Source organism: Bos mutus, chromosome X (genome assembly GCF_027580195.1).
Source record: "Bos mutus isolate GX-2022 chromosome X, NWIPB_WYAK_1.1, whole genome shotgun sequence".
NCBI classification, from domain to species: Eukaryota; Metazoa; Chordata; class Mammalia; order Artiodactyla; family Bovidae; genus Bos; species Bos mutus.
In genome coordinates, this window is record NC_091646.1 from 106,439,093 (window position 1) to 106,460,421 (window position 21,329).

At 39.1% G+C, this 21,329-nt stretch overlaps 1 protein-coding gene across 4 annotated transcripts in view; it reads left to right on the plus strand.

Annotated features, from left to right (window-relative positions):
* RNF128 (ring finger protein 128) overlaps positions 1-21,329 on the plus strand; it is a 100,487-nt gene that overhangs the window by 30,928 nt on the left and 48,230 nt on the right. For 3 of the 4 annotated variants that reach the window (XM_005895546.2, XM_070365778.1, XM_070365779.1), the window contains exon 1: positions 4,543-5,262. The exons of the other annotated variant lie outside the window; for it this stretch is intronic. In XM_005895546.2, coding sequence (XP_005895608.1) covers positions 4,770-5,262 — 493 coding nt within the window. In that variant the 5' untranslated portion in view covers positions 4,543-4,769. Of the gene's footprint in view, positions 1-4,542; positions 5,263-21,329 lie in introns of those variants that run through there. 4 annotated transcript variants of the gene reach the window in all.

Consider the following 21,329-nt stretch of genomic DNA (forward strand, 5'->3'; position numbering starts at 1 on the left):
TCCGGGAGGTAGTAAGCTCTGACACTGGGCGTGTTCAAGCAGAGGCTGGGTGCTGGCTACCTGTCAGGAATACTCTAGTCTACCCCAGAGTAGACTACAAATAACCTGGGAATTTTGTTTAAATGCAGATTCTGATTCAGCAAGTCTGGGTGGAACCTTAGAGTCTTCACTTCTCAGGAGCTCACTGACGATACTGATACTCCCGATCAACAGATCTCACTCTTAGTAGCAAAGGCTCTGTTGCAGTTTGAAGGGAAATCATAGTGAGACAGAGGGATTTGGTTAGGGAAAGCCAGAGAGTTACCCAGTCAAGGCTCCATAAAATGGGAGCACTCTAATGCAGTCAGGATCCACAGTCTGGTCCTTAGCTTCATAAGCTTTGCAATTTGATTAGTAGTATAACCAGAGCCTGGCCTCCTGGGGACTGACTCATGCTTAACCAAATTCACAGGAGACCCATATACAAGTCAATGCCAACTGATTAATTTCTAATGATAAGCATAATTTCCAAGAGGAACAGATACTAGTGTTTTCTAATCAGTGCATTATCGCCCTGTAGGCATATTTACATGAGGAGCTAAATGATAATAAGAAGGTTGCTTGGTGAGGGTGGACTCATAGCAAGGGGAGTTCATAGGATGATTTTAACAGTTTATGTCATCAAGCTATGATAGTCTGATACCTCCATCTCCACCACTGGGCTAGAATGGTCTAGGGTGAGGGTGTTGGCTTCAATACCAAGTCTGTTTTACCCTCATACAATTTGGATGATATATGTAAGCCTAGGTCTGGTAATATCATTCATTTGATCCACTTCAATATAAATTTACAATCTAAACTCATCATTACAAAAAGTTTAAAATATAGAGAAAAGTTGAAAAAATATTATAGCAAGCATCTATATACCCACCATCTAGATTCAACAATTGTTGTCATTTTGCCATATTTACTTTATGTCTCTGTGTGCACACATGTGCATTGAGCCTACACTGTTTAACATAGATTGCTGAACTCTTCATGCTCTGGCACAACCCACTTGACCTGCTCCGCTCCTCCTGGCTCCCCCTTTGCTCCCCAGACATACCTAACTATTGAATAGGAGTTCCCGAATGTTCCCTGCTATTTATTACCTATTGCCTATGTCTGAATATCCTTATTTACTTTTTCCTTAACTCTATTTGTTCGTAAAGACAGCCATGCCCATGTTGCATCCTATACTCTTCCCAATGATAACATGTATTACACTATGCTGTTATTTGCTTGCCTCTCTTCATGGCTCACATGGTAAAGAATCTACCTGCAATGTGGGAGACCTGGCTTCAATCCCTGGGTAGGGAAGATCCCCTGGAGAAGGAAATGGCAACCCACTCCAGTATTCTTGCCTGGAGAATCCCATGGACAGAGGATCCTGTTAGGTTATAGTCCATGGGGTCACAAAGAGTCGGATGCAACTGACTAACACTTTGACTTTCTTACTAAACTATGAACACCTTGAGGGCAGGGACTGTTTCATTTGTCCCTGTATACTTGTACCTCTCAAGTGTCTTGTGCTTAGTAGGCATTCAGTAATCAGAAAATTCAACTGCCAGCTGGACAGTTCTACCTAGTTACATCACGGGTACCTTGAATTCAACATGTCTAAACTGAAATAATTTCTCTTCCTACCAACTCTACATATTTAAAACCCTCCTCCTAATTAAATGACATTCAGTCTTCCAAGTCAAAAACCTCAGAGCAGTCCCTAACTCTCATTCATGAATGAGTCCCTCTCATTCATCCTCCAAACAAGTCTTATTGATTCTATCTCCAAAATACACTATAATCTGTCCATTTCTCTTTATGTCCACTACCTATTTAGTCTGGGCCACCTTCATTTCTCACCTGGAGAGCACTGGGTTCCCTGCAGACAGAGGATTCCCTGCAGGAGACTCTTGTCTCCTCCAAATTTTTATTCACAGAGAAGCCATAATGATCACTAAAATTCAGATCTGATTTTATTACTCCCTGCTTAAACCCTGATTATATTACTCCTTGCTTTTGGATCAAGTTCAAACTCCTTAACTTTACACAAAGGACTCTCAAGAACTGACCCCTTTGAACCTCTATAACTTTATCTTTTGTACTCCGGGTTCCAAACACTTGGTGTTTATAGAGTCTGTAGTACTTGTTGTTTCTCAACATTTTCAGTTTCATGCATCAATGCCTTTTCTTGTATTGTTCTCTGTCTAGAAAGGCTGACACTTTCAAAATCAGCACAATTGTAACCTCCTCTGGGAAGCTTTTTCTTAACTTCCCAGTCTGAGCTAGTTCCTCTTCTCTAACACCCACTACTGCCCTACACCTAACTCTAGCATATCTCTTACACTATCTACATCCAGCACTCTATACATAGTACAATGATCAGTTTGCTTGTTTGTCTGATCAAAAATAATTTATGAGCTTTCTGAGAGCAGAGTTAATGTCTTATTTTTTTTATCCCAAAGCTTAGCCCATGATTGACATATAGGAGATTGCAATAAATATTTAAGACAGAATGAATATTAATAAATGTCTCTCCAAACTTCATTATTGTAAACACCTTATAAAAGATTTCTTTTCTTTTGAACACATTGTTTCCTCAAAGTACCATATAGTTGTTTGTCACGCAAGTAATTTTGATTGAATGTTGAGTGCTCTTTACCAGCAATTTCAGACAATTTCTGGAATCACACCATCTCTTTACATGGCAGATGCTATCCTTTTATTTTACTCTAGGTAATCTTTATCTAAGAGAGTAACGTAATCAGTAGTTGGGGGTGCCATGCTATTGGTCCCATATACTTCCCTTGACCTCTAAAGTCTCTTTCAACACCTACAGTTCATGGTTCACAAAATTGCCCATTTATTTGGATTCTAGGTGCTGTTTAGTTACAGTATTAATTTTCCTCTAGGTTTCTCTCAAACCATAAGGGTATCAAGTGCAGAATTGTCCCATGCTTAATCTTTGCGAATAATATTGATTAAGTAAACGTTGGGCCATAGGTGTGAAATGATTGATTAGGAACCTAACAAATGTTGGGCTGGATAAAGTAAATTATATTTATTTGAACTGAAAAAATTGTTAAAACTAAACATTCTGAACATTACTTTCTCTGATTATTACCTCAAAGTAACAACCTTGATATTCTTTAAAAAGTATTGGGTCCCTGACTGTTTAATAATAATAGTATTTAACAGATATAATTTTTATATTCTGCTAGTGAAGTGAAAGCCTCTCAGTCCTATCTGACTCTTTGCGACCCCATGGACTATACAGTACATGGCACTCTCCAGGCCAGAATACTGGAGTGGGTAGCCTTTCCCTTCTCCAGGGGATCTTCCCAACCCAGAGATCCAACCCAGGTCTCCCACATTGCAGGCAGATTCTTTTTTTTTTTTCTTTTTTTAATTTTATTTTTAAACTTTACAATATTGTATTAGTTTTGCCAAACATCAAAATGAATCCGCAGATTCTTTACCAGCTGAGCTACAAGGGAAGCCCTATACTCTGCTAGCACTGTTCTAAGGGCTTTATATGTATGAACTCATTTGATCATCTGGACAAGTCTATGAGGTAGGTACTATTATCACCCCATTTTATAGATGATGAGGAAACTGAGGCACGGAGAAGTAATTTCGCCAAGGTTGAAGATTATTCATGTGTCAGACACCAGAAGTATTAATTCAGTTTAATACATGCTTATTTATTGAGCACATACTAAATTAACAACTAACAGGGTAAATGAAAATTGTATACTTAAAATAAGGAGAACTCTTAACGCCAAAGTGCCATGAGCGAATTGTCAAGGTGAATCAGGCTCATTTTTGTTAGTGGGCAATGGAGAAAGATTAAGTTAAGGTCATGAGTTGGCGGAGACATATCCGGTTGGGTAAATCTGGTTTGCGGAAGATGGAAGAGGCTTAGTTTCGAGGAGTATGAAAACAGTCATTCTTTTTTTGAGAGCTAAGATTAGCTTTAGAAGGGGCATCTAATGCAGTAGATTTAGGATGAGGTAAGGGTAAAAGAAAATACACAGGTATGATGCTTGTTTAGAGCAGGAAAGGAAAAATAAAAAAAAGATAATGGGTTCTTCCTGCCCCTCCCCCCTTAGAGAATTAGTAAATAGCCTGTCTAGGTACCACCCACCTACCCAAATTCTCTGGACTGCAACTCAGACCCTTCAGATCTGGGCTTTTTAGAAGTACTTTTCGCATTCTGGCACCTTCAGCCTGAACAGCCTTGTGGGCAAACGTTACGAGGGAAAAAAATACATTCTTGCAGTTCAAAATGGACTCGAATCCTACCAGCGAGCGTTTCTGTTCGCGCTGATTCCACAGTTCCTCACCTGTCCATTTTTCATACAACTACTCGACACACCTGACCACACAGCTTCCGATCCTAGTCTAAAGCCTTCCCCTCCTGCTACCCTTTTAAGAGGCGGTCCCGCAGTGTCCTTTCCTCCCTCCCAGCCACCTCTACCCCCAGTCGGCGGGGCGGAGCTTCGCGCTAAAACCCCGGAGCCCTACGCGGCCCCGGCAGTCGCGGAGAGGAGTGGAGCCACAAAGGGCTTCCTCTGCGGCAACATCTCCGGCGACGCTACGTGCCCGCCGGCTCTGACCCAGCCCGCCGCGCGCGCCAGTCTCGTCCCGTCCTCTCACTACCTGGCGCGCACCTGGCCCAGGCCGGGGTCCCGCCGAGAGTCGGGAAGGCGCGTGCCAGGGGCCCTAGGGAACCTCAGAGCGCGCATATCATGGGGCAGCTGCCAGGGGTCGGGGTCTTCTGCCGCGGTGGTTGTGGCTTTTCCCGATTGCTGGCCTGGTGCTTCCTGCTGGTTCTGAGTCCGCAAACCCCCGGCTCCAGGGGAGCCGAAGCCGTGTGGACCGCGTACCTCAACGTGTCCTGGCGGGTTCCGCACACCGGAGTGAACCGCACCGTGTGGGAGCTGAGCGAGGAGGGCGTGTACGGCCAGGATTCGCCGCTCGAGCCCGTGGCTGGGGTCCTGGTACCGCCCGACGGGCCGGGGGCGCTCAATGCCTGTAACCCGCACACGAATTTCACGGTGCCCACGGTCCCGGGGGACTGGGGCAGCAGCGTGCAAGTGTCTTGGTTGGCCCTCATCCAGCGCGGTGGGGGTTGCACCTTCGCAGACAAGATCCATCTGGCTTACGAGAGAGGGGCGTCTGGAGCCGTCATCTTTAACTTCCCGGGGACCCGCAATGAGGTCATCCCCATGTCTCACCCGGGTGAGTGCAGCTATCCGATTGCGCCCCATCAAACCCCTGCCGAGGCCGTTTTTCCCATATTTCTCTGAAGATATTCCTCCCCTATCCCCTTGCTCCGAAGGAGTGTCCTTTCTGTCCCCATCGAGTGAGGCAGGGTCCTCTCTTCCCCGAGCTTCACCCTGCATGGGGGGTTGGGCGGGAAAATCCTTCAGAATTTGCCTCTGGTGGAAAAGGGTAAAAACCAACGGATTGCAGAGGCTGGCAATTCGAGAGCTGTTGGGGTTCTTTGCGTCGTCTTTTCCTGCTGTTTGTGAGGGTGCTTGCATGGGGTGGGCATTGGTGGTGGGCACTGGGTTTGATATGACTGGGAGGCAGCCTAACCGAGAAGCCCATCTGGAAAATCCCTTCCTCAATCTTGTCCTGATTCACAGCCTCAGGCCCGCCGCAGATTTTTTTCCCTCCGCTCTCCCTGTTTTCTCTGCGTGTTTCCTCGAATCAGGTACAAGATTGTGTTACTGTGCCCTGTTAACCTCATTCCAGTTTTGTTGGAAACTATGTTCAGCCCTCGGATCCTTCTCTGCCCCTGGGTCTCAGGTCCCAAGTGACTGTTGGCATCACTGCTTTCCTTGGCCTCTGGGAAAAAAAAAATCTGATTTAGCTTATTGAGTGACAAAACAGGTGCCATTAGTGTTACTTAAAAGGGAGAGGTTTATGCACGAGGCTAGCAAGGACCTAGACTTTGGAAAATGTAATCCAGGTAGATCTTACGTTTGTGCAGATGAAGTGGGTTACTCTTTTTCCCTTTTCAGTTATCCTTCCAGAAACCTTCTCCCTATTTATGTTTAGGTATTCATACCATGTGTACATAGTGATCCTAGGCCCCAAAAGACAAAGAAAAAATGTGGGGGGATAAAAAGGCAGAGACACATACTAGCAGTATATCATAGTTGTTGAGAGCTGGGCCTCAAGTCAGATGTTGGTTAAATTCTCCCTCCATTGCTTGCTAGTCCTGTGACCTTGAGCAACTTATTTGAAGTCTAGCCTGGGTTCCCTCCTCAATCAAATGGAAAAGAACTAAGAATGAACCACTCCCACAGGTTTGCCAGGAGGATGAAGTGATTATCCTTTTAGGAGTCACTGGAGAGATGAATCTGCTTGTTTAGCTACTGGAGGTTTTGTGTTTTTCCTAAAACAGTGTGTCTGGCCCTGCCTAGAGAGCACTTGTAGAGAGAGTGGCTGGGTGGTTTAATGGAAAGGGCACTGAACTGGAAACTCAGGAGATTTGAGCTCATTTTAGTCCCTTCTGTGCCTCTACCAGCTTTGTGACCTTGTACAGGTTACTCAGTCAAATGATAAATAGCACAGAGGTAGGAGGGGGAGGCCAAGTTGTAGATTGTGCAGAGACAAAAAGGAACCAAATAAACTCCCTTCCAGCTCTAAAATGCTGTCGAGTCTTAGATTTTATAGAGGTAAGATAGCAGCAGCTCCATCTCTTTTGGTTGATACTTCATTGATTAGAATGAAAAGACTTTTTAAAGGCTGATAGAAAGGAAGAATAAGGACTCATAAATTTTAAAGTCCTTCCATTTCAATTGGCTACTTACATGCAAGGTTTTGACTTTGCCTCCTCCAAATGAGATTCGTTTGCACGGATGATTTGGAATTGAAAAGTACTCTTTAATTAGAGAGTTCTGGTGTAGACTGCTTTCATCCTACTTCTGTTTAAGGATATAAGCTTATATTTATCTGATAGTTTTAGGGCACAATAGAATTAATTTTTTTGCGTTCCTACTATGTTCCAGGCACTCTGCATACATCTTATACTTTGTGGAGAGAGAGTATGATGTACTAGGAAAAGCACAGACATTGTAGTCAAGAATGGGAATCAAATTCTGAATTTACCACATAATAGCTTTGTGTCCTTGGTCAGAGTCTCAGTTTTAACTTTACTGAGTCTCAGTTTTCCCATCTGTAAGATGGAGATATTTACATTGCTGTGATCATTAAGGATAATGTATGTAAACTACCTAGCAGATAATAAATACTCAGTTAAAAGTTAGTTATTATAATAGGCTAATGCTAACAAGATGCAAAAAAATTGAGCAAACAGAGGCTTACACAACTGTCAGGGTAAAGACAATTACACTGGGAATCTAAGCATGGCTCTTTTGTTTCAGAATATTATATAGAAATAAAGCCCTAAATACACTGGGAATCTCAGCATGGCTCTTTTGTTTCAGAATACTATATAGAAATAAAGCCCTAAATAGCGATCACTTAATTAAAACTCAGAAGAGTATTTTGATACTTTAAAAAATGAATTATTGTCTGAGATGTAGCAATGAATTCTTATCTGACTGTAGCAATGTTACACTTAGGTTAACTAGCTGAAAGAGCTAGCTAGTTACTTGAGGAATGGAATCGCATTTCTCCCTCCTGGAGAAACTATTTTTCAACACAGGGGGAAATCACTTTGCATTTCATCCATGTATGTTGTTAAATATTTTGTTTGCAAAGTGCTGTGTTGTTTGCTTTGCTCATTCCTGAGAGTAATCCCAGGGTTCATTGTAATCTCTGGTCAAAAAACGATTTCTCTTGGATCCTAGTGGCAAAGAGGTAAGACTGAAGTTTAAGTGCTGATTAACGTAATATATATTGCCATGAATTCTACAAGGGCCGCCGAATGTGGAAAAGTCATTGCTGTGGACTTCGTTTTACAAAACCTTTCTCCACCCCCTCTCACAGGGGCCTGTGCTTGAATTGTCCTTCACTGGAATTAGTGCTGATCATCCACACTCCTATCTATCACAGTTCTGTGACCATGAATATCCATTTGTTTCAAGTAATAGAACTAACTGGTTTAGAGCAATAGCTTTAAAACTTTTGTATATTGGAGAGAAACTCCACTATCTAACCGCAACCAATTAGAAAAATCAGACTGTTTTTATGGATAACAAATTTTCCCAAAGGGTAGCTATAGCCTTGCAGCAACCTAGCAGTTTATTTCTGTATACTATCTTCCAGAAAATCTTGATTCATTCAGATAAAAAATTGTACATGATAGATTTTTATTAACAGCTGATCCTGCAATCTCTGGATATTTTTCATTAAAATTGATCCAGAAACGGGGAAGAAAATTCAGAGAAAATTTTGGTTTCACAGTTAAATCACTATTCGTGTCTTTTTTAAATATGAAAATCAGATAAGAAGCGGCCAAAACTTAGAGTAAGCACTAAAGCCGTCTAAAATGCAGGGTTGTCACGATGAGACACGTTGCGCATGCTCTTGTTATTGCACAACTAACTAGTCTGCTTTCCCAAGCAGATGAGCCTGAGCCTTGCATGCTTTCTAATTGAACACAGCCCACGGGTTGAAGTGGTGTCAGTACTTCCTTGTATAGTTTTCCTTGAGTCAACATGTGCAGGCATGAGTTTATTGAAAGAACTGTGCAAAGCTTCCACCTTCATAATCCATGACGTGCTTACAAGAACTTGAAACATATTCAAAAGGATGGCAGGAGAAGCATTATTCCTGAGGGTTGTAAAAAAGTGAGTGAACCAAGCCATTTAAGTTAATGAATGATTTGGTGGTCTCCCTTGGAATAGAGTTTGCTATATGAAACAGTTGCTTGTTGTATACATTGTTGAAAGACTTCTTAGAGCATGTTAAGAAGATGACCTTTGCCACTTTTTATTTATTTATTTTTTAGTTTTTGCCTGCTCAATGCAGCACGTGGGATCTTAGTTCCCCAACCAGGGATAGAACCTGTGCCCCCTCCAGTGGGAGTCAGGAGTCTTAACTGCTGGACTGCCAAGGAAGTCCCCAGGTTTTTTTTTCTTTAATTGAAATATACTTGTGTGTTGATTTACAGTGTTGTGTTAATTTCAGGTGTATAGCACAGTGATTCAGATACACACACACACACACATACTCTTTTTCAGATTCTTTTCCCTTATGTGCCATGCTTAATTGCTTTAGTCATGTCTGACTCTTTGTGACCCCATGGACCATAGCCCTCCAGGCTCCTCTGTTGATGGGATTTTTCCAGCAAGAATGCTGGAGTGGATTGCCATGCCCTCCTCCAGGAGATCTTCCTGACCCAGTGATCAAATCCACGTCTCCTGCATTGCAGGTGGATTATTTGTCTGCTGAGCCATTGGGAAGGCCCAATTCCCTTGTAGGTTATTATAAAATATTGAGTATAGTTCCCTGTGCTATACAGTAGGTCCTTGTTGATTATCTATTTTATATAAAGTACTGTGTATATGTAAATCCCAAACTCCCTCCCCCTGCCACTTACTATTTTTAAAATCTTAGGCCAGTATTTTACTTCTCTATGTCTTAGTTTTCTCCTATGTAAAATGGACATAATAAAAAACTTGCCTGATAAAGTTAATGGATTAAATGATATAATACAGATAAAGTGTTTAACACAAAGCCTGACATTTAGGAAGCAACTATAATTTTTCTTAGGATAGGATAGTATTTTAGAAATACATTTGGAGTTAGGTTAGGGATAGTTAAATGTATTTAAGAAAATGAAAATTGATTTGTATGTTTGTGGTATATAATTTGAAAATGAATAGCCACGAGTACTCCAAGGTCCATATTATCTGACATCTAACTGTAACTAGGAATAAGTTGAGTAAACTGAATGCCTTACAAGAAAATAATCTTTTGGCCCGCATATGTTTGTCATTCTTTTCTCAAATAACTGCTTGTCCCTTGAGTAACCAATCTCTTTTCCATTCACAAGGACTTTGGAATAGGATTTTCCACTGGTTTATTACCACCCAGTTCCTTCTCAACCATTTGACATTTAGTTTTTATTCTGTTTTGAGTTTTGCTGTTGTTGTTGTTTGTTTTTTAATTTTTATTTTTTAGCCCCTAGTAAGTTGACATCAAAAAGAACCTCTTTAGGCTCAAAAAGAAGTTGAGAAGAGATTAGGTGGTGATGATTTACCAAGGTAAAATACCATTCCAAAATCTATTCTCACGTTCATCCTTTTTGATCTCTCTGCGGAACTGTATTTGATATTGTTGACCACTCCTTCTTTGAAACTCCTTCCCAAGCAGTCTCTTGCTTCTCTTTTGTTTCATTTCTGTTATTTTATTAACACATTCATCTCACACCTTTTCTTCCTTGCATTCACATCCAGGCCCCCAACACTCTCCCTCTAATAAGTATCTGCCACGTCCAGTTGATTTAAACTTTTCCTTCTTCTCACTATGTTCCCTTCTCCCTCACAATTGTTATTACACTGCTTACAGTTCCAAATGTCTTCTAATGGAAACAAATGCTTAGCCTCCTAATTGGTCTCCCTGCCTTCAGTCACTTTTTCCTTTCAGTTCTTCTTCCACATGGTCACTGGAACATAGCTCTGGACACACATGTTCCATTGCTCAAGAGCCCATTATTTATCATTTTTAGATTATGTTTCTCAGCATGGCATATAAACTCTTAATAATCTAGTCCCAACCTATTTTTGAAGCTTTATGTACCTCTTGTCTCATATTGATCCTGAAACATATTCTCTAGCCTTTCCCATTATCATTCCTTTGCTCATACTTCTGCTTTTGCCTGTGTACCCCTTTCTTCCCAGCTCTGTTGATCAGAAACTTACCCATTCTTCAAAACCCAACACAGATGCCTCCTCATTGTTGAAGGTTTTCATAATTCCTTCTTTTCCTCTTCTCACCACAACCCCCACAACCAAAAACAAAATAATCTCTTATCTCCCGTAGAATTCCATCCCTTATAAGTACTTTCTGCATTTTGCTGGTAGTTTTTGTTCATGTATTTTCTCTTCCTACTGTATTGTAATCATTTTAAGGTTTTATTAATTTCGTATTCCCCATAGGAACCTTTATTAACTTTGCTGTTGGCTCAGTGGTAAACAATCTGCCTGCCAATGCAGGAGATGCGGATTCCATCCCTGGGTTGGGAAGATCTCCTGGAGGAGGAAATGGCAACCCACTCCAGTATTCTTGCCTGGAAGATCCTATGGACAGAAGAGCCTGGCGAGTGTACATGGGGTAGTAAAAGAGTCGGACTTGACTTAGTGGCTAAACAACAACAATTTAGAAACCTTTTTACTGTATGTGCTTTGCAAATACTTGTTGAGTGGCCTTAAATACACAAGAATGACAGAGGATCATAAGGTTCCCTAGAAAACTATCTAAAAAAAGGGATTGAAACTCAATTCACTGAACATTTATCAAGGGTCTACTGTATGCTAAGTACTGAGCTTCCTGCCTCAATATACAAAAAAAGGAGAAATAAGATTATATAAATACTTAAAGATTGCAAGCAGCCTAAATTCTATGGTAGTCACCATCATGTGCTAGTTTATGGTTTTTAAATAGTAATATGACCTAGATAACAAAGAAATAAAGACAATGAGTATTTCTGTTGAACCTTCCCTTTTCTATTTTTTTGATATTTAAAAAATTTGATTTATACCATTCAATTTATGTCTCCAACTAAAGTGCTTCCATTGAACATGTTGGTGAATGTTGAATTCCATAATATAAAAATTCCATAATATAAAAGTCAATATAGCTTGATTGATGAATTGTTTTTCTAAGCACATAAGGAACTATTTCCCCTAGTCCATGGAAGATGTGTGTTGTCTCATCTAGAATGCATTTAGTCTCTATTCTTAGGCTTCAATGGAGGAAATAGAGGAGAGTACAAAAGATATTGTCTAAATTATTTTCAGATTATAAACTTAACTATGCTTCTTGCAGAAAACTTGGAAAATACAGAAAACTAAAAATAAGAGCTCCACATAATTCTACAACGCAGAGACGGTATCGTTAATATCCCTTCTTGTCTCTTTTTCCATGTATAGGTATAGTTTGGTATCCTACTTTTATCATGAATATTAATATAGTATTAAGAAAATACAGACAATTTAAAGGAAAACAGAAAAAGCCATAAATGTAACCATTTTAGCATTTTGGGGTGTTTTTGTTGTCATTTTCTCCCTTTGCTCTGTATATGTATTATGTAAAGAATTATAATTATATACCAGATATGCAGTTTTGTATCCTACTTCTTGTTGTAAGCATTTTCCCGTGTAATTAAAAATAGAAAGAGGGTTCTCTTATAAGCTGAAGATGGCAGTCTTTGGTGGGAGTGGGAATTGAGCTTCTTTTCCAATAACTAGCAAAAAGAAGTACAGAAATGGTGATGGGGAGGGATGTGAATTGGAACATTTAAAACAAAAATATACCCCAGAGAGCTTTATATAAAATATGCTAACTAGTCAAAAACATGATCTGGTCTAACCCATATTCACTGCCTATTGTGGCCTTGGCCTTTTGAAAGATTTGATCACCATTTGTGCCTTAGTTCCTCTTCTCCTATAGTATTCTTATAATATTCCTATATTATAGGAATTAGGTCACAAATGAAGTTTACACCCAGTTTCCTTGTTGCTTGGTTAAGCAGCACCTCATTGACTAAAATGGCTTTTCTTATTCATGATGGCCACTGAACTATAAACTATTGTTGGGTTTTCCCCAAAGTTTACTTGATAGGGTACCACAAATACTGCTTAGGGGTGAATAATTTTTTGTATATGTAAATTTTATTGACGAATAATGTACATACCAAAAAGATACAGAAATAATTAGTGTATAGCTCAGTGAATTTTCACAAAGTGAGCACACTTGTGTAACCAGCACCTGGATCAAGAAGCAGGATAGTCCCGGAACCCCAGAAGACGACCTTGCGCCCCACAGTGAAGAACCTTTGAAGCAGCACAATTGTCAACTTTGTCTTCAGAGGAAATGACTTCTTGCAGCATGTGGTAGGAGCCCACTCACCCACAGAAACAAATCCTACACTGCATTGGAGCTAGTTAACTGTGGTTGATCCTTAGCTACACTATAGGGAGTTATTTCCAAGGACTTTTGACAAAGTTATTAAGCCAGTTCAGAATTGCCACATTTTGCTGTTAACACCCACTTTGGAGCCCTGTGGGCCAAGCAGAGCACAAGGGCTCTTTGTTATTTTTCCATTTCCTGTTCTGCCTCTTTCAGCTGTATGTACCTCTTTCTGTATATCATGACATATAATTATTGCCTGAATTTGCCCCTAGGCTTGTTACAATATTGATTGCTTCCAGAAAGAAAGTTTGGTGATTCATGCCTGACTTTATAGGGGCTGTTAGGTTCAGAACCTAGACATGATTTACTTGGTTTTAATGCTTGAATGCTCAAGTTAGATACAAATCAGTGATTTTGAGTTAACCCTATTTATTTTGACCTTTTTTGAAAGAAGATGGTGCTTGAACTCACTTGGTGTGTGTGTGTTTCTCTCAGGATATCAGTCTTTATCATTTCAGATAAAATGTTGAATAAGTTTAGTTAAATGCTGCCTGCAACTAAAAAGTCTTAGCCTAAAAAAAAAAGTCTTAGCCTTTGAAAAGAAAATACACCAAAATGTTAACCGTGGTTATATCCGATTGGTGGAGTTACAGGTGATTATTGTTCTCTTCATTATAATTTGTCTCTATTTTATGAATTTCCTAAGATGAATGTTTTATACTTATAATCAGAAAAATAATGTTATTTAAAAATCCAAAATATTCCTATAGTGTTCATAAATCCAAAAGAAAGCATTAATTATGTGACTATACCAATAGCAGGAACAAAGCATACCTAATGGTAGAAATGATTTATAGACTATTATTAGAATTTAAAGAAGAATTACTTTGGTTTTTTAAATCTATCTAGCTCACAAAATTGTTAGCGTGGTCCTTTCTTGTTAATACTAACTGGTTTTTTCATATGTAAAATAAGCCTTGAACACTAAAGAACTTTAAAGACTGACTTTTTCAATTATAATATAGAATGTTTCTCTTCTCTTTACCCTTTGTATTACGATTGGTATTTTTCCTTTCCCCCTTTTATACATACCTTACCTTTCTTGTTTTTTGTCTGTTTCTTTTCCATAAGAGGCCTGCTTGCCCTCCCAAGCCCTCTTCAATATCTTTTCTATTCAATACTTTTAAAATTAATGCTAAATTTAATAGCTTAATATGAAGAATCCAATATATTGGCAGTTTTCACCCATGACACACTGAGTTCATCTGATGACAATTTGTTGTTCAGTTACTCAGTCGTGTCCAACTATTTGTGACCCCATGGGCTGCAGCACCCCAGGCCTTGTCCTTGACTATCTCCTGGAGTTTGCTCAAATTCACATCCATTGAGTCAGTGATGCCATCCAACCATTTCATCCTCTGTTATTCCCTTCTCCTTCTGCCTTCAATCTTCCCAATCTTCAATCTGCCCAATAAAATAAAGTCTGTCACTGTTTCCATTGTTTCCCCATGTATTTGCCATGAAGTGATGGGACCTAGCATCAGGGTCTTTTCCAATAAGTCACCTCTTCACATCAGGTGGCCAAAGTATTGGAGCTTCAGTCTCAGCATCAGTCTTTCCAATGAATATTCAGGGTTGATTTACTTTAGGATGGACTGGTTTGATTTCCTTGCAGTCCAAGGGACTCTCAAGAGTCTTCTGCAACACCACAGTTCAAAAGCATCAATCTTTGGTGCTCAGCCTTCTTTATGGTCCAACTCTCACATCCGTACATGACTACTGGAAAGACCATAGCTTTGACTATATGGACCTTTGTCAGCAAAGGGATGTCTCTGCTTTTTAATATGCTGCTAGGTTTGTCATAGCTTTTCTTTCAGAGAGCAAGTGTCTTTTAATTTCATGGCTGCAGTCACCATTCACAGTGATTTTGGAGCCCAATAAAATAAAGTCTGTCACTGTTTCCATTGTTTTCCCATGTATTTGCCATGAAGTGATGGGACCAGATGCCATGAACTTAGTTTTTTGAAAGCTGCATTTTAAGCCAGCTTTTTCACTCTTCCTCTTTCACCTTCATCAAGAGACTCTTTAATTCTTCTTCACTTTCTGCCATAAGGGTGGTGTCATCTGCACATCTGAGGTTATTGATATTTCTCCCTGCAGTCTTAATTCCAGCTTGTGCTTCATCCAGCCCAGCATTTCGCATGATGTACTCTGCATATAAGTTAAATAAGTAGGGTGACAGTATAAAACCTTGATGTACTCCTTTTCCAATTTTGAATCAGTCCATTGTTCCATGTCTGGTTCTAACTGTTGCTTCTTCACCTGCATACAGATTTCTCAGGAGGCAGGTAAGGTGGTCTGGTATTCCCATCTCTTCCAGAATTTTCCACGGTTTGTTGTGATCCACACAGTCAAAGGCTTTAGTCAATGAAGCAGAAGTAGATGTTTTTCTGGAACTCTCTTGCTTTTTCTATGATCCAATGAATGTTGGCAATATGATCTCTGGTTCCTCTGCCTTTTCTACATCCAGCTTGTACTTCTGGGAGTTCTCGGTTCACATACTGTTGAAGCCTATCTTGGAGAATTTTGACCATGACCTTGCTAGCATGTGAAATGAGTGCAATTGTGTGGTAGTTTGAACATTCTTTGGCATTACCTTTCTTTGGCATTGGAATGAAAACTGACCTTTTCCAGTCCTGTGGCCGCTGCTGAGTTTTCCAAATTTGCTGGCATATTGAGTGCAGCACTTTCACAGCATCATCATTTAGAATTTGAAATAGCTCAGCTGGAATTCCATCACTTCCACTAGCTTTGTTTGTAATGATGCTTCCTAAGGCCCACTCCACTTTGCACTCCAGGATGTCTGGCTCTAGGTGAGTGATCACACTATCATAGTTATCTGGTGGCTCAAATCATGAACTCCTTATGGCAAAATTCAGACTTAAATTGAAGAAATAGGAAAAACCACTAGGCCATTCAGGTATGACCTAAATCTAATCCCTTACGATTATACAGTGAAAGTGAAAAATAGATTCAAGGGATTAGATCTAATAGACAGAGGTCCTGAAGAACTGTGGATGGACGGAAGTTTGTAACGTTGTACAGGAGGCACTGATGATGATAGCTTTTGTCATTCTAGAAAAGAGGAAGAAACTTTATGAGAATAAGGACAAAGGAGAATCATGGTATTCTTATTTTACAGTTTATTAATGATGTGCAGAACATACAAGCTCAATCAAAATTGTATTTAACACATCATTAAAATTGAATTACGGATCTTCCTCAATTTATGATGGAGTTACATCCTGATAAACCCATCATAAATGGAAAATATCATAAGTCAAAAATGCATTTAATACACCTAACCTACCTAACATGATAGCATGTTCTTTAATATGCTCAGAACATTATATTAGCCTACAGTTGTGCAAAATCATCTAACACAAAGCCTATTTGATAATAAAGTGTTGATTATCTCATGTAATCAATCCTCGAGAGAGGATCGTACCACTCATATTATAAGTCACATCATCATAAGTTGGGAACCTTCTGTACTTGTTTTTTGGGGGCTTCCCAGGTGGCGCAGTGGTAAAGAATCTGCCTGCCAATGCAGGAGATGCAAGAAATGCTGGTTCGATCCCTGAGTTAGGAATATCCCTTGGAATAGGAAATGGTAACCCGCTGCAGCATTCTTGCCTGAAAAATCCTATGGACAGACGAGCATGTGGGCTACAGTCCATGAGATTGCAAAGAGTCGGACACAACTGAGCATGCATGTATTTGTTTTTTAAATTGGCATTTCCTTTGAAATAATACTTTGCTATGCACAGGTTGGTGGTTTGCACAAGAAACTGTCAAATTCAAGAGTAGCTGTTATACCACTTCCTTTCCTCTTAGGATACATTTTGTGTCCTACTTTTCTACATGCATCCTTTGCCTTTCATAGCTCAATCAATTCTGCCTTAGATATAGTCTCTCTCTCTTGCATTCGCTTTTATTATGTCTTTCTGAGTCCTATTTTTACAAAAAAAAATTGAGCTTCTTTCTATGTGGTGCCATTTCTTTTGAAGTGAAATTCGGCATAAAGAAGCCAGTGCTGTCAATATCTTAACAACCTTAAATGTGTCCATAACTAACTCCCACAGTCTCTACAAAAACTTCCCATCAACCATGTAATCCTCCTGATTAAATATGCATTTTTCTTATGTCCCAGCATTTAAGATATTTTAAATGTTTTGGTTTTTTTGCTTGCTTGCTTAAGTATTTCTGAGATTTTTTTTTTACAGAGAAGTCTTATTATAAATTTGGGTTAAGTAATAATTTATATTTGCTTTGAAGTTTTTAGTCCTCAAAGCATTTCTCATGGAAATAATCTGGGGGTTAATTTGGGAGCTCGAACTGTGTTTACCAACATTACTATGGGAAAATGTATTGTCTCTAGTTCCAAACAACTCATTTGCAGATGAATTTTTGAAACGCAACTCATCAGTGTTTCTCTTGTGGTTTTTGTTCATAATGATAGCTCCATTAAATATAGTTTATTAGGTTCTCCCCAATCATGCTAGTTTAGAGAGATTTCTCTACTTAATCAGTTTTTTTGTGATATTGACCAAAGCACTACCTCACCTTTTATATGTGTTTTACCTTAAGGAATCTCCATTTTCTTTTCCTAACTATGATCATCTCGGAGGTTGGCTTATTTTAATAGCATTTGTAATGTTCCCAAAAGTTTCAAGAATGTAATTTTGATTTGTGGCTTAGCCATTAACAGATTTCCAAGTCATTACATCTTTTCTCATTTTAGAGGATTTCAGCAGTCATTCAGATGAAGGCTAGAAAAGTGTGATTATATTGAGTAAGGTTTTCATTAGTAGATATACACAAGCAACCTATATGTAACAGAATTCCAAAGTGCTTTGAGTTATAGGACTGCTTCAAGTTTTGCTTCCCACCACCATCATTTCATCTTGGCAAGAGAGCAGGATGTGTGAAAGAAATGGAAACTGGCCAGTGCAAAAGCATCAGTCACCTCCCTTGTCCTAGACCTCAACCCTCCACCTACTTTGCTGCTTCTGTCTGGCTAATGTCTTTTGGTTGAACTGGCAATCAAGATAAGGAAATTGACTTACTTTGACTAATGTAATTAAAGGCTAACAGATTACCCTTTGTTAGCAAGGAAAGATACATGATTACTCTTTTTTATTTCAACCTATTGTACTAGAGGTGAATGTGTTCTGTTTGAAATTGGGAGATAGCATATTGTAATGGAAAAACAGATGTCCTTGAGTCAGACTGCTCTTTTTTAATTCCAGCCCTACTAATTAATATACATGTAGTCTTGGGCAAATTGTTGACCTGGACTTCATTTATCTTGATTTATATAAAGGAGGGGTAATAATGCCCATTTCCTGTGATATTGTAAATAAAGTGTTTGGCCTGAGGTGGGTGTTTTGTGACTGTTAGTTCTCTTGAACCTTTTGTTGACAGTTTTTTCTTTTTTTAACTAAACATAATATTTCAACTTTGATTATTACAGCTGTTCACTACCTCATTTTGAAATAAGTAATTGCTTTATATGTAGAAGTAGGAAAAAATGTGGCATCCAAATTGCTATTTTTCTGGCAGTTTTTGAGAAATACAGGTAGAAATCACATAATCAAGAAACTGAAACAACTCTTGTCCTTCTCCCCTGTGTATTTCCATTGTAAGCAGCAGCAGGACCTTAAAATCAAGATGTTAAGTTCTAACAATAGAAATGTCTTTGAACCTTTTGAGGTCAAAGTGGTCCAAAGATCAGGAACTAAGGAATGAAGTAGATTTTGACTTAAATCCCAGATCTATCATGTAATAGCTCTGTGACCTTAACCAAATTATTCTCTATAACAGGAGTCCCCAACCTCTGGGATCTAATGCCTGATGATCTGAGGTGGAGCTGATGTAATAATAATAAATTAATAATAATTATTAATAGTAAATTAATAATTTCTATTAATAAAGTGCACAATAAATGTAATGCACTTGAATCATCCTGAAACCATCCTCCCACCAACCCCAGTCCATGGATAAATTGTTTTCCATGAAACTGGTGCCTGGTCTCAAAAAGGTTGGAGATCACTGCTCTATAAGACTCATCTGTTGAATGGGGGATGATAGTTGTACCTGTTTCATAGGGTTATTATGAGGGATAAATTAGCCAATATATAATACACTTAGTACATAGCCTTGTTCATTAAAAAATAGCTTAACCACCTCCTTACCCTCATGTATAGCCCTATCTTGGAGACTGGCAATATATATCTCTGCGGGACTTCTCAGAACCTCTGAGAAGTCTAGATGAGTCTAAAACACTTTAACTTTGTCTAATGCATTATTTTCTAAACTTATTTATCTGTAGAATGCTTTTTATCTCAGAATACTAAACATCTGAAATATAATTTGGAAAACACTGATTACCAAGCACTTGATAACTTCTTTCCTCTCTTTCCTTCTCTCCCCCTCCCCCTCCCCGTCTTTCTGTGTGTCTCTTAGACTGACCTCATACTTTAACTGTACCAAAGTCCTATCAGTGTCAAGGAGTGACTACACTAGTTATCTCACTATGATAAGAAAGAATGTTTTCAGCTGCAATGACAAACATTTATGTTTCTTGGTACTAATATGGTACCTTTTATATCAAGTTAATGTAACTTTATAGTTCCACAGGTTTATTCTTCTTACTGACTTGCAGAAACAACTTATTGTGAAAGGATAAAAACAAATGAGACGGGTTTGTGTTTGTTTTTATAAATTAGTGTATGGGCCTAACTTAGCCTTTGCAATAATTAATACAGGAGGAAATTTAGTATTCTTAGCAGAGTGTTCTTATTTATGAATTTTTTATACTAAATGGTACCACAATTTCTGTAGAGGAATACCAAATTCTCTTTTTCTCTGATTCAGATACCTAATAGAATACTAATTTAACATCTGTAACTTTTGCCTGTGTAGATTCTTAAGGCAGGATCAAAATGAATACCTTATCTCTCAACATAATGCTCTTTCAGATTTTAATGATTAATGCAATTTCCAATCTAATTCCCCTGTTATAAACTATACGTGAAGAGAAGACACACAAAAAGAGGTTCCAATTGCAGCAAAAGTTTGAACACCCCTTTATGACCAACCTTGTGACTGGATATTGTAGTAGGAGAATAGTAACAGGAAGTAGGTGAAGATAAACAATGACCTGGTCCTTACCATCTAGGTTACATTTTCAGCCTGTGTTGCCTATTTTTTGGCTAATAGTGATATTTTTGTTTGGCACTCAAATATCAATAAAGGTAGGGCTTTTTGTTGTTGAGTCGCTCAGTCATGTCTGACTCTTTGCGACCTCATGGACTGCAGCACGCCAGACTTCGCTGTCCTTCACCGTCTCCCAGAGCTCGCTCAAACTCATGTCCATTGAGTTGGTGATGCCATCCAACCATCTTTTCCTCTGTCGTCTCCTTCTCCTCCTGCATTCTATCTTTCTCAGTTTCAGAGACTTTTCCAGTAAGTTGGATCTTTGCCTCAGGTGGCCAAAGTATTGGAGCTTCAGCTTCAACATCAGTCCTTCCAATGAATATTCAGGACCGATTTCCTTTAGGATGGACTGATTGGATCTCCTTGCAATCCAAGGGACTCTCGAGTCTTCTCCAACACCACAGTTCGAAAGCATCAATTCTTCAGTGCTTAGTCTTCTTTATGATCCAACTCTCACATCCGTACATGACTACTGGAAAAACCATAGCTTTGACTATACAGACCTTTATAGGCAAAGTAATGTCTCTGCTTTTTAATACGCTGTCTAGGTTTGTTGTATCTTTTCTTCCAAGGAGCAAGCATCTTTTAATTTCATGGCTGCAGTCACTAGGGCTTTTAGACCAACACAAAAATGTCACTCTCTAGAGTCTGGCCATATTTAAGGTTCCGAGTACATTTTCCTTTCATACATTCTTATACTAGTTTCACATGATCTGGAAATTTGAGGGTTAAGTGGCAAGTGATGGGGGCCATATCTGAATTTTATTTTATGCCTAGGCTATGGCCTCCTTTTGTGCTCATCCCATCCCCCACCCAATACAGTAGTAATTTTTTCAGTGGAATTCTCCTTCTCAGGGTCTCACATTACAAGAAAACAGAATCAATGACTACAAGGAGAAAAGAGCACTATAATTTTCTAACATTTGTTTGTATAAGTTTTCTTTCCTTGAAACCCTAAATCTCCTGTTTAA